The 15,030-nt window shown below is 45.6% G+C and overlaps 1 protein-coding gene across 1 annotated transcript in view; it reads left to right on the top strand.

The window, feature by feature from the left end:
- Positions 1-287: 287 nt before the first annotated feature.
- The window catches only part of SDC3 (syndecan 3), a 250,789-nt gene continuing 236,046 nt past the window's right edge, over positions 288-15,030 (top strand). The window contains exon 1 of the mRNA XM_077295784.1: positions 288-686. Coding sequence (XP_077151899.1) covers positions 621-686 — 66 coding nt within the window. The 5' untranslated portion in view covers positions 288-620. The remainder of the gene's footprint in view (positions 687-15,030) is intronic.

Raw genomic sequence — 15,030 nt, 5'->3', positions numbered from 1 at the left:
TATTCTCCCATAGTGTAGCTGCATGTACCAACACGATGCAGGCATTCCTCCTGCTGCCTGTGTGCTGCTGCTTCCTCTGCCTGCCCCATTGAACATGAACTGCCGTGTTAAGCAGCCTGATTCCCCAGAGGAGCGCGCCTCTTTATGTCCCGGGGATGAGGTCAACCTAGTGAGGGACAGGTAGTGTATCATGATGACTAATGGCGCGGAGCCCCTTGTTCTGCAGCACCAGCGTGTGGCCACTAGATGGCGCCTAGGATGCCTCTCCTTCATACCTTCTTCACATTGATCGCTAGGGAAAGAGGGAGGGGAGACATTTCCTGCTGAACGGTAAAGAGAAGGACGAGAAAGGGAGGAAGACGGTAGCGGGTGGGATAGAAGGCGAACAAAATACCGAAGGTGAAAGGGAAGCAAGACGGGAGAGGGATAAAAGGCTGAGGTAGGGCGCGGAGAAAGGAGGAGGAGAGGATAACAGAGAAGGGTGGAGGAGACACCGAGGAGGGGGATTTGTCATAGTGAAGGCGCTATCCTGCCCCATGGAGGAATAATAGGGAGCGGACAGCACAGTGTGAGGACTAGACACCCGGCTATTCGTAGGCAGCTGCCCAGGCACAAGGAGGATGCATCTTGCCTTTGGAATTATACATGGCGCAGGGCTGCTGCTTCTCATCTCACAGGCTGCTCTGGTGAGTAACATCACATCGGTGCCCAGTCCCCGAGCCCTGAGGAGGGTGAAGCCCCTCATTCCTGCATGGCATGGTCATTATCGGGGGCTCTTGTGTCATCTTGCTCTGCTAGGTGTGTGTGGACGTGCACCTCATCACATTTCCATTTCAGTGGTCTTTTCCCAGTGAATGGCTGTCAATATCTGGGGGTGGCATGTGCTTCCTGACAAGATGGATTCCCGTAAAGTGCTGGAATATTGAAGATACAGGTCTATACAATGCAGCCCTAAAGCTCTGAAGGGTGTTCCTCTAAGGGCGTACTCGGAATATGAATTATTATGGGGCTACTAAATATGGCCGTGTGGGTGGTGCGCCCGGTAGCCATCTTACATTGACGCTGGTTTTGATTAGTGGACGGTATTTGTAAATGTGATAGAAGCCGTTTATTTTCCATATGGTACTTACGGCAAAGGGCCACATTCTTTCTTGTCATGGTAACTCCGAAACTTTCCGAGCCGGTTAGCTGTGGCGCTGTGTCCGACCGACCGCTGGACTGAGATTCGCCTCATTCATGATGTTACTCCTGCCAGGCACTTTAGGACACTTCTGGCAAAATTTACCCCACTGAAGTGATGTCAGTTCTGGTGAATTTGGCAGGTGGGCTTCGTCCTACCCCATCCCGCCCCAGCTCCAGCCATTTTCTGGCATCTGGCCTAAATTGGCATAAAAACTGTAAAAGTTGCACAGCTTTTACGCAAGAGAACCAGCAAAAACGCCTTCATGAATCAGGACCATCATTTTTTTGGTTTGTTTTAAAGGGGTTGTTCACTACTTGCACAACTTCTCATTCCTCATGTTTGGCCCCACTAAAATAAAGCCACTTCTATTCACCTCCCGTGCCAGCGCCGTTCCAGCGATGTCGGCACTCACATTCCCGGGCCTCACATGAGGTTGTGTTCATCAGCATTGGCGTCACTGCCCCCTCCTTCAGACAAACCGAGCATCAAGAGAAAGTCAGAGAGAGCAGCCCCGGCTTCCTGTTCAATACATTCACAGGCGGGGACAGTGAGGCCGGGCTCGGCAGCACAAATGCCGACACCGCTGGAACGGGAGCTGAGTACGGGTGTTTTTATTTTAATAGGGCCAACCATGAGGAATGTGAAGGGGTTTTCCTACTATTGGACAGCCTCTTTAATCTGCATACAATAAGAAGTGGAGCGCACACGTCATAGAATCTTCCATTAAAGGGAACCTGTCACCCCGTTTTTTCAGTATGAGATAAAAATACCATTAAATAGGGCCTGGGCTGTGCTGGACAATAGTGTATTTTGTGTACCCTGATTCCCCACCTATGCTGCCGAAATACCTTACCAAAGTCGCCTTTTCGCCTGTCAATCAAGGTGGTCTGGTCAAATGGGCGTGGTGAAATCTCTTCTTCTCCCCCAGATCTTGCTTATCTTTCTGTTGGTGGCGTAGTGGTTTGCGCATGCCCAACAGCGGAATGCACTGCGCAGGTGAAGAAAAAGAGCGCAATCTGTGCTATTCTCCGCTTTTTTGCTGGCGGCGGCCATCATCCTGAGGCCGCGCGTGCGCAGATGGAGTGCTCTGCTGCCCGGGGCTTCAGGAAAATGGCCGCGGGATGCTGCACGTGCGCAGATGGGGATCGCGGCGGCCATTTTCCTGAAGCCGAGATGCGAACTCGGCTTCAGGAAAATGGCCGCCGCGATCTCCAACTGCGCACGCGCGTCATCCCGCGGCCATTTTCCTGAAGCCCCGGGCAGCAGAGCACTCCATCTGCGCATGCGCGGCCTCAGGAATATGGCCGCCGCCAGCGATAAAGCGGAGAATAGCGCAGATCGCGCTCTTTTTCTTCACCTGCGCAGTGCATTCCGCTGTTGGGCATGCGCAAACCACTACGCCACCAACGGAAAGATAAGCAAGATCTGGGGGAGAAGAAGAGATTTCACGCCCATTTGACCAGACCACCTTGATTGACAGGCGAAAACGGCGACTTTGGTAAGGTATTTCGGCAGCATAGGTGGGGAATCAGGGTACACAAAATACACTATTGTCCAGCACAGCTCAGGCCCTATTTAATGGTATTTTTATCTCATACTGAAGAAACGGGGTGACAGGTTCTCTTTAAGATTAGACACATACTGACACCCCAAGTACCTATAACCCAGACAGTTTCCACTTCTCTAAAAAGCCTTGAGGCTAAGAAGCCGCTGTAAGGTGTCATGTGTATAACCAAGTTATATGGGCCAATACCAGCATAAAGATGGCACCGGGTAGACCTTAACCAGAGCTACACCACTAATTTCTGTTGTAAACGAAGGGCAGGTACAATGGGCCAATAAGCTGCAATGGAGGAATATGATGTATAGGGGAAGTATATTGATTTGTTTTATTTTTGAATGGACTTTACTGATATTCATCTGTATATCCAAAGAATCCTTTTAGGCTGTGACAAATGTGTGAACTATTAAGATGAATTGTAAAACAGTTTGTAATTCCATAATGAAAACACATCTATCAGCAATTTCTTAAAGAGTCCATGAGGCCTCCATGATGGGGAGCCAGGTCTGATCTACTGGCAGCATGTTACAGAGCTGAAGAAGCTCATCTGATTAAAAGGGTTGTGCCAACTCGGCAAGTTATCACCTATCCATCAGATAGTTGATAGTCATCTATTGCTGATAACTGTGGGTCCAACTGCTCGGAACCCCACAGATCCCAAGAGCGAGGATCTGAAATGGCATGTTAGAAGAGAACTGCCACAGATCGCTGGATACAGCACTTGGCTATCTCGGGAAGTCCCATTCTTGAGTTAGAACAGCCCTATTATATATACCGTAGGTTTATGGTAAAGTATTCGGTGTAGCAAAGTCCTATTTAGTGATTGGTAGCTATCTCTGTGTGAGTGTGCATGCAGAGAAGACTGTCAGTCGTTGAGACACTGCCCAGAACAACCTGTTCAATGTGACAGTTTCTCTAGAAAGCAAGACTGGGCAAATCCCAGTAGTCAGGTAGCCAGTGACCCCAAGAAATGTTTCATTGGTGTCTGTAGAAGCTGATATTGCCTGGCCTATGAGTGCAACTAGCTTCCAGATTTATCTAATTGATTCCGAAAGAACATATATTTTATTATGTACATCTCATATACTGTAATGCATCAGGTAGAAAAATTCTGCGAGATATTTGAGCTGCTAACTCTAAGGTCAGCTGCACTTGAGGATTTGCTATGGATTTTCCTCTGTGTACCCGCAGGGTTTCTGCAGCGTTTCCAAATCAAAATCATATTATATATGGGTTATGTTGCGAATTTCACTATATGCATTACAATAGTGAAGAAGCCTATGAATTCTGCACTAATAATTGACATACTACTGATTTTAAAATCCGCATAACAGGTCAAATTATGTTCGGAAAATGTCCACAATGTGTAGGTCAAATTTGTAATATCTCATTAGCTGCTAATATATTACAATGCGTTTTTTTCACCGTGCAAATCTATGTAGCAAATTGCCTCCAAACACAGACCATATTCATTTATTGTGTCTAGAGATGCCCATGGCTCACTCGCGGAGACGGACATGCAGCGCCTGTGTCCAGAACGCAGCATGTCAATTTCACCCATACAATGTATTGATGCCGTGAATCCACACGGTTCAGTGATCACATGCAGATTCACCAGCGTTCAATAGACGCCAGCGCTTTGGACGCAGTGAACATGCCCTGCGTCCAAAGCGCTGTCAGTTTCTGATCGTCTGCACATACCCTTAGATAGGATGCACAAGCTGCAGATTCGGTGCAGAACTTCCACATGGATTTCCATACAGAAGAAACGTTATACAGTACCAGAAAAGTTAATGGGAAATTAAAAATCTCATCTTCACGTTGTGGAAATTTTCCGCACATGAATTGGAAACACAGCAGCAATTATACAGAAACGCTGCAGATATGCAGTGGAAGATCCACATCAAATTCACAGGCATCCTAGAGAGAAATAGACACAATGTGGTATCTCATTTCGTGGAAATGAGTTCTTTTTATGTTGCGTAATAAAGATTGCAAAGCATTATGATGGTGTAACTAGCAACCTTTCTATCCATCCATCTATATACTGTACAAAGCAGGCGTTTTTATTCCCTCCTTTTCCAGCATTTTTAGAGTTTCCCAGGCCAAATTCAGTGTTACATTTATCAGGCTGTGCAGTCCTCAGATAGCAGAACTTTCTCGGTTGGGTGGGAGTGATTGATGACTCCATCTAGAAGAGGGTGTGCATTTACAGAAATGGCTGGCTGACACTTGACATGTATTGCAGTCATAGGTAAAGACAAAATATGTCATAATTGAGGGTAGTCAAAGGGGCTGAGGTGCCCTCTAGAGCACCACGGGCCAGTCAGTTTAGAAGTCATTAGTAGTTTGAGTACGGTATATGGACTTCATCAGTTATGTTACAATGTAATGTCAATTTTCCATTTTTAGTAGATTGGATTTGCTAAACTGGCGTTCTGAGATACATGTCTTCGTTGGCCAACTACATGAAAAAGTATTAGACTGCGCCTACGCTATTTACTGTGTTAATAGCTCATCATCTATATAAATAGTGCTTGTTACATCTGTAACTACAAGTTGTTTGTCCTAGTAGACTAAACAGCACAAAAATAGTATGCCTTTTATTATTAGAAGTAATGAAAGAATACGCTGAACACATAGTTCGTGGGTCTGGTGTGCTGATAACTAATGCTACCATCCCTACCAAGTGATTGACAGGCTGCTGTGTATGGATGGGAGAAGCGGGGAATGCTCTCTTCAAGATTACAAAGATCTCACAGAATATGACTTCAGTGTGATCTAACATTTCTAGTAGTCAGACGACCAACATTTTTGTGTTATTTTGGCTACTAGTATACTGTCCTTACGTAGGGTAGCATATTAAGTGAAAAGATCCGTTATCGTGTAAACTGCTCACTGATATCCTGTGTTGAAAAGCTTCTCTCTGTATACATCATCTCATCGTTCAGAAGCTCCTGATTTGTTCCAGTGTGATTGACTTTGGACGGGCCCCAGGGGTTGACTTCATTCATTAAGTAGGCATGAATAGAGGGTTGTCTTTTTCAGCTGAACGCATGCTATCATTTAGTTGATTATACTAATGGAATCCTCTAAATGTGCTGGAAACAGATCTTTCGGACACCTTGGATGGAAGCACATTTCTCTTCTAACTTTCAATGCTCACACCTCATTTGGGTTGTCTTGAAGTTTTGACACTTGTTGAATCAATCTAGTCATAATGAGTAATTTATCTGTAATTATTTCACAGAACATATTCTGTGTCTTCTTGGTCTAACTGGTAGAGATCTTTTCACAAGACATCTTACAGCTACAATTTCTTGTTAATAATAACACGTTTCTTTTTCACAAGGGGAAAATGTTGTCCTGCATTTTGTATAAATAGACAGGCATTACTAATCAAACATGTGAGATGTCTTTAGATATTTTACAGTAGCTAACTTTCTCAGAACAGTGGTATTAAAAAATAGGTTTTCCTAACGTGAAGGGTTATTACCAACTGTTAGTTGTCTTTGAAATTCCCCATTAGAAAGGAACTATGGCTAAACACCATTCAGTGTCTATGGGAATGCTGGAGATAAACTTTGCTGTATCCAGTTATCCCATAAACAATATAGTTGGGTGGGGTATGCATGTACGACCAAAACACCAACCTAAGGCCGGGTGCCCACGGTCCGGAACTAGCAGCGCTTTGGACGCAGTGTATGTTCCCTGCGCTCAAAGCACTGCCTTCTATTGAACGCAGGTAAATCCGCACATTTTCACAGAACCCCATATGACTTCCCTCTACTCCTGCTTTACGCAGGGAAATGACAATGATTCAGTATTGTGACGGAAGCTCTTAGGTGAGAAGGTAAGGTGATGGCCTTATGTTCCTTATGACACAATAGCCAGATAAATTACTATTGTGTTTGCTTCCACTCAGCGGAAATTGGACACCTCTACAAAAGATCCTTGGTTCTCAGGTTTTCTATACCTTACGTTACCTTGTGCCCACACTTGGTATGTTCGCTGTGAATTGTACATCCTATATAACTATAGAAATGCTACAATTTCTCAGTTGTCTGTATACACAGATATGAGACTATTTTTTGTTCTAATGTCAAAACAGTCAGCCTCAAACAATGCAAGTGAATTAATAACATAATTGGTCAATGGTAGAATTTTATCATACATAATGGTGCATAATAGGAAGCTTACCACAGAAGAGATCTGTAATTACCGTGAGTCAAACGAAGACATAATGACAGTAGAAGAGATATGGCAAGCTCACTAAAGGTGACGGTGGGGAGGATACAATAAGCTGTAATTGCTGTGCTACAGATAGCAAACATAAGCAAATTTACAATTAGTAGACATGTAAAACCAGATCACGTTAACCCTACGTCTGCCATGGAGTGGAATGAAGATGACGCATACTCTTCATTGATTTATGCTTCTGACAAATACATGAAGTCTAAAGCCACACTCCATTTGTGGCCACTATTGGGTGCATTCACTTAGGAGGCATATGTCCCAACAGTGACCGCAGATAGCAGAGATGCACGGGCATCTGTAGACCATAGGGACCCATTGTAAAAAAAAAATGTATACCGCACAGTATACTTTTGTATAGGAAATTGCAGTTTTCTGTGCCTTCGTATCCAATTAAATATTATGCAGATGCCACACAAAAGCCTAATAGACACACTAAGGGGACATATTGTAATGTTAAAGTATATGTCAGGAAACGCTCCCAACTTTAGACCAGGCTTGCACAATCATTTTGAGTACAGGGGCCATAGTGAGATTTGAAGAATCACCAAATGTTATTTTTACATTGAGATACAAGTAAGTTACTGTGTAGAGATTTTCTTCCCTACTTATCACTGCTTATAGAAAACCCTGACTCATCAAAGTGTTTGGACCAGAATTTTTAGCTAAAACACTTTAAAAAGTCTCAAGGTGAGGTTCCGCAGAAATGTCATAACTTTTGGTATTTTAAGGTCAGTTTCAGCAAGCTCCACCAAAATTGCTGGAGTTAAAGTGGGACGTGGCATTGCAGTGCTTGCTTGTCTAATTTATGATGACCTGTGGCGTACCTGCCTTAGACCACAAATAATACTCCAGTCCCTGATTGGAGTAAGATTTGTGGCGAGGCACATGGCACTTTTAAGATGTCCTTCATTCATTAAGAGCCGTGGCCCCTCCAACTTGCCCCTCTTCAAGACTTACATAAACTACACTGATATTGATAATCAGGGCTGTGTCCTAATGGTGAAGAAATGGTAAGGTTCAAGGGAGACCTAGACCAGACATGTGAGGTTTTCATCTTTGTTCTGACAGAATAAAAGCTGGAGTTAAAGAGAACTTGTCACCATGAAAATTCAGTCCAATCTGCAGGGACCATGTTATAAAGCAAGGGGAGCTGAGTAGATTGATATATAATTTTCTGACAAAAGATCCAGTATAACTTGTATGTTAATCATTTAATCCACTGCTCATTCTGGGATTTTGGGTCCAGTGTGCGGTCCTATCAATGACTGAGAGCTTCTTTTGTATAAGAGTGCAGTGTAAACAGAGATAGCTGTCAGTCAGTGATAGGACCACCAAGAACCCCAAAAAGAGCAGAAGATGAAATTAATAATTAAATATTTATAATAATAATTATAATTATACTGGATCTTTTCGCACAAATTTAAATATCAATCTACCTGTATATACTTGAGTATAAGCCAAGTTTTTCAGCACATTTTTTGTGCTGAAAAAGCCCCCTTGGCTTATACATAAGTGAGGGTCCCATAAGATGGAGGGGGAGCAGCAGAGCAGCGGGTCACAGGAGGCAGGAGCCAGCTACCGCAGCTAACTACTGTGCCTGCTTCTAAAGTCGCAGTGAAAATAGATTTCTCTTAAATAGTGGGCACAGTATTCGCAGTCGCTGGCTTCCTGTTCCGTCCGGGCATCATGTGTGCATGCTATTTAAGGGAATGAATATGCACTGCCCTCCATGCTGATGGGCCTGGATTGCAGTGAATATTCATTCCCTTTAGTAGTGGGCACATGTGATCGCCCTGCCGCTGCTGGCATTGGAACAAGACGATGCGAGGGAGCTCATAGAAGATACCGTATATACTCGAGTATAAGCCGACCCGAGTATAAGCCGACCCCCCTAATTTTGCCACAAAAAACTGGGAAAACTTATTGACTTGAATATAAGCCTAGGGTAGGAAATGCAGCAGCTACCGGTGAATTTCAAAAATAAAAATACCGGTAGATGCTCCATGCCGTTCATTATTGCCCCATAGATGCTCCATATAAAGCTGTGCCACATATAATGCTCCATACCGTTGATTATTGTCCCATAGATGCTCCATATAAAGCTGTGCCATATATAATGCTCTGCACCGTTCATTATGGCCCCATAGATGCTCCATATAAAGCTGTGCCATATATAATGCTCTGCACAGTTCATTATGGCCCCATAGATGCTCCATATAAAGCTGTGCCATATATAATGCTCTATACCGTTCATTATGGCCCCATAGATGCTCCATATAAAGCTGTGCCATATATAATGCTCTGCACAGTTCATTATGGCCCCATAGATGCTCCATATAAAGCTGTGCCATATATAATGCTCTATACCGTTCATTATGGCCCCATAGATGCTCCATATAAAGCTGTGCCATATATAATGCTCTGCACCGTTCATTATGGCCCCATAGATGCTCCATAGAAAGCTGTGCCATATATAATGCTCTGCACCATTCATTATGGCCCCATAGATGCTCCATAGAAAGCTGTGCCATATATAATGCTCTGCACCGTTCATTATGGCCCCATAGATGCTCCATAGAAAGCTGTGCCATATATAATGCTCTGCACCGTTCATTATGGCCCCATAGATGCTCCATAGAAAGCTGTGCCATATATAATGCTCTGCACCGTTCATTATGGCCCCATAGATGCTCCATATAAAGCCGTGCCATATATAATGCTCTGCACCGTTCATTATGGCCCCATAGATGCTCCATAGAAAGCTGTGCCATATATAATGCTCTGCACCAGTCATTATGGCTCCATAGATGCTCCATAGAAAGCTGTGCCATATATAATGCTCTGCACCGTTGATTATTGCCCCATAGATACTCCATATAAAGCTGTGCAATATATAATGCTGCTGCTGCTGCAATAAAAATAAATCACATACTCACCTCTCTTCGCTCAGGACGCCGGCGCTTTCAATATTTACCTGCTCCTCGTGCGGCTCCGTCTCCAGCACTGACACTCAGAGGGCACGCACTGACTACGTCACCGCGCCCTCTGACCTGAGCGTCACAGCCAGAGGACGCTGATGACTGAGCCGCATCGGAACGAGGAGCGGTAAATATCGTGCAGCGCTGCCCTCCCCGTATTCTTACCTGCTCCTGGCGCGGTCCCTGCTTCCAGCGCTGCATCACATGGTACCGCTCATTACAGTCATGAATATGCGGCTCCACCTCCCATAGAGGTGGAGCCGCATATTCATGACTGCAATGAGCAATAACGGTGACCGCTCAATACAGGAAGAAGATGCAGCGCTGGAAGAAGCAGGGACTGCGCCGGGAGTAGGTGAGTATAACTAGACAGCCCCCGCTCCCCCTCCCCTGCCGACCCTCGGGTATGACTCAAGCATAAGCCGAGAGGGGGACTTTCAGCCCCAAAAAATGGGCTGAAAATCTCGGCTTATACTCGAGTATATACGGTAAGTAGGATGTTGTTTTTTTTCTTCACATTTTTCTGTAGAGGCAATGCATACCAGGATAGGGATGAGGAGGCAGTGCATACCAGGATAGGGATGAGGCCATGCACACCAGGATAGGGATGAGGAGGCTATGCATACCAGGATAGGGATGAGGAGGCCATGCATACCAGGATAGGGATGAGGCCATGCACACCAGGATAGGGATGAGGAAGCTATGCATACCAGGATAGGGATGAGGAGGCCAGCATACCAGGATAGGGATGAGGGGGCCGTGCATACCAGGATAGGGATGAGGCCATGCACACCAGGATAGGGATGAGGAGGCTATGCGTACCAGGATAGGGATGAGGAGCCATGCATACAAGGATAGGGATGAGGAGCCATGCATACAAGGATAGGGATGAGGAGGCTATGCATACCAGGATAGGGATGAGGAGGCCATGCATACCAGGATAGGGATGAAGAGCCATGCATACCAGGATAGGGATGAGGCCTTGCATACCAGGATAGGGATGAGGAGGCCATGCATACCAGGATAGGGATGAGGCCATGCATACCAGGATAGGGATGAGGAGGCTATGTGTCAGGACTCTGAACATTTTTTACCTTTTGTGCATTACTGCCCTTTTCCAAGATGGCGTCTTTGGTCTCATGTGCACTGTGTCTTCCTGCTATAGAACTCCACCCCAGCCTTCAGTCTGTGCTAGAGTATTCTGCCTTGCATCCAGCTCCTGACCTCTGATTACTCCCTGGCTATATACCTGCTCCTGTGAACCTGTGTGGTGATCCTCCTACTCTGCTCTGAGTTCCTGCTGCATACACCAGTTCCAGTAATCCTCCTTCATCTGCTGCTCGTGTTTACTTCCATCTGCATTTGCTGGACATGTAAGCTGTTTGCTGCTCTGCAAAAACCTGAGACTATTAACCAGGCCTCCCTGGTTGAGCTAAGATATTATTTGAACTGCCTTATAAGCTTATCTATCTGTGTTTGGACTAAGACAAGGATTTATTCGTGTCAAGTATCCTCAAGAATAATTGTGCTTCATAGACTTTCTGCGTGATTGCATTTTCCTCTGAAGTTTCCTATAGACTGCTGAGCTGCATTTGATATTTGCACCAAGTGTTGTGGACTTGAGTTTCTCTCTGCACCTCTTTGAATCACCGTGTGATAATATAGACTTTAGCACTTATAAAAACTGTGTCCTGTAGTTGTCTTGTTCCACGCAAAGAGTCTCCTGCGTTATCCCCTATAATTATTACACTATGCATACAAGGATAGGGATGAGGAGGCCATGCACAACAGGATAGGGATGAAGAGGCCATGCACAACAGGATAGGGATGAGGAGCTATGCATACCAGGATAGGGATGAGGAGGCTATGCATACAAGGATAGGGATGAGGAGGCCATGCATACCAAGATATGGATGAGGAGCCATGCATACCAGGATAGGGATGAGGAGGCCATGCATACCAGGATAGGGATGAGGAGCCATGCATACCAGGATACGGATGAGGGGGCCATGCATACCAGGATAGGGATGAGGAGGCCATGCATACAAGGATAGGGATGAGGAGGCCATGCATACCAAGATAGGGATGAGGAGCCATGCATACCAGGATAGGGATGAGGAGGCCATGCATACCAGGATAGGGATGAGGAGCCATGCATACCAGGATAGGGATGAGGAGGCCATGCATACCAGGATAGGGATGAGGAGGCCATGCATACCAGGATAGGGATGAGGCCATGCACACCAGACTAGGGATGAGGAGGCAATGCATACCAGGATAGGGATGAGGGGGACATGCAAACCAGGATAGGGATGAGGCGGCCATGCATACCAGGATAGGGATGAGGAGGCTATGCATACCAGGATAGGGATGAGGAGCCATACATACAAGGATAGGGATGAGGAGGCAATGCATACCAGGATAGGGATGAGGGGGACATGCAAACCAGGATAGGGATGAGGCGGCCATGCATACCAGGATAGGGATGAGGAGGCTATGCATACCAGGATAGGGATGAGGAGCCATGCATACCAGGATAGGGATGAGGAGGCTATGCATACCAGGATAGGAATGAGGGTGCCATGTATACCAGGATAGGGATGGGCACCATGCTTACCAGGATAGGGATGAGGATGCTATGCATACCAGGATAGGGATGAGGGGGCCATGCATACCAAGATAGGGATGAGGAGCCATGCATACCAGGATAGAGATGAGGAGCCATGCAGACTAGGATAGGGTGCATACCAGGATAGGGATGAGGGAACAATGCAACACCTACTATAATTTATTTGATACACAAATTCAGAAATCTGAATCTGCAAAATAAAGTGTGCTCTTGGAAGGAAAACTACAAAAAATGAAGGAACATGTGTTGACCAGAAGTATTATAAGTAGACATTCCACATCTGCTACATAAACTTGCCTTTCTTCCAGGGCTGTGGAGTCGGGAGTTGGTGTCCATTTTGATGAAGGTGGAGTCAGAGTCGGTGTTCATTTTCATGCAGTCGATATAATATGGACTGACTCCAACTGCTAAAATATACAGTTCTGGCAAAAATTAAGAGACCACCACATATTAAACCCTGTCATGGGCAGCCCAATCTCCAGACCTGAACCCCATTGAAAACCTCTGGAATGTAATCAAGAGGATGATGGATAGTCACAAGCCATCAAACAAAGAAGAACTGCTTACATTTTTCAGCCAGAAGCAGTGTGAAAGACTGATGGAAAGCATGCCAAGAAGCATGAAAGCTGTGATTAAAAATCATGGTTATACTGTAAAATATTGATTTCTGAACTTTCCTGAGTTAAAACATTAGTATTGTTCTAAATGATTATGAACTTGTTTTATTTGCATTATTTGAGGTATGAAAGCACTGTTTTTTTTAATTTTGACCTTTTCTCCTTTTTAGAAAAAAATACAAAATGTATTGCTTGGAAATTCAGAGACATGTTGTCAGAAGTTTATAGAATTAATGAGCAATTTACATTTTAATCAAAAATATACCTATAAAGAGAAAAATCAGACTGAACATTTTGCAGTGGTCTCTTAATTTTTGACAGAGCTGTATAATAAATTGGGTACAGTAGTTCAATGCAGGATGTGCTGTGCAGGACGCTCCCCCAGCTCCCCCGCCTTCCAGCATTGTTATTTGCGGCTGCCTCATTACAAACGCTGGTGAGGATTAGTGTATATTGAGCCACCTTGTTAGAATGCAGCATTACTGCTGCACAAGGTGGCTCTTTTAGTTTATAACGGCTGGAGGGGGTGACAGTGGCCCTTTAAAGGGAACCTGTCACCACGTTTTTGGAAGATGGGATAAAAATAGCGTTAAATAGGGGCAGAGGTGGGCGTTACATTAGTGTGTGTGTTATGCGTTTATTACCCACCTAAGTTGCCGAAATAACTTTGCAAAGTCTCCGTTTTCGCCTGTCAATCAGGCTGGTCAGGTCACATGGGCGTGGTGTCTTCACCCAGATTTGGCGTAGTTTTCCGTTGGTGGCGTAGTGGTGTGCGCATGCCCAAAGTCCGGAATCCTCTTCCAGGGGATTTAAAATAGCGCGGTGTTCGTTATTGCATTGGTGATCGGTGGGCGCGGCCATCTTCCTTTGGCCGCGCGTGCGCAGAAGCGGCGCTCTGCTGGCCGCGGCTTCAGGAAAATGGCCGCGGGATGCCGCGCGTGCGCAGATGGATATCGCGGCGGCCATTTTCCTGAAGCCGCGGCCAGCAGAGCGCCGCTTCTGCGCACGCGCGGCCAAAGGAAGATGGCCGCGCCCACCGATCACCAATGCAATAACGAACACCGCGCTATTTTAAATCCCCTGGAAGAGGATTCCGGACTTTGGGCATGCGCACACCACTACGCCACCAACGGAAAACTACGCCAAATCTGGGGGAAGACAACGCCCATGTGACCTGACCAGCCTGATTGACAGGCGAAAACGGAGACTTTGCAAAGTTATTTCGGCAACTTAGGTGGGTAATAAACGCATAACACACACACTAATGTAACGTCCACCTCTGCCACTATTTAACGCTATTTTTATCCCATCTTCCAAAAACGTGGTGACAGGTTCCCTTTAAGATTGATATATAGTTTTATGAGAAAATATTTAGTATTCAGGCCTATCAGTAACGGCTTTATAAGGGTATGTATCCACGGTCCAGAAGCTCTGCAATTTGGACGCAGCGGATCCCCGCTCCGCCCAAAGCGCCGCCCCCTGTTGTACGCGCGGTCATTCCGGATGTGTTCATTGAACACGTGCGGAATCACCGCATCGTATTCATATACTGTGTTATTTATCTTGCGTAGACGGAGCGTCTCCGCAAGGTAAATAGACATGCTGCGGTCGGTAAAGACTTGCCGCATGTCTGGATACGCAGGGCCTCCAGATGCGGCTCTGCACGCATAGTGGAGATGGGATTTCATAAAATCCCTTCCACTATGCTGTAACATCTGGACGCTGCGGATTGGATGCTGCGGCTGTACACAGCGTCCAATCCGCAGCAAATCCTGAACGTTTCCTGACCGTGGAAACATAGCCTT

Source organism: Ranitomeya variabilis, chromosome 3 (genome assembly GCF_051348905.1).
Source record: "Ranitomeya variabilis isolate aRanVar5 chromosome 3, aRanVar5.hap1, whole genome shotgun sequence".
NCBI classification, from domain to species: Eukaryota; Metazoa; Chordata; class Amphibia; order Anura; family Dendrobatidae; genus Ranitomeya; species Ranitomeya variabilis.
Note: the sequence above shows the minus strand (reverse complement) of the source record. Positions and strands in the feature narration are given on the sequence as shown.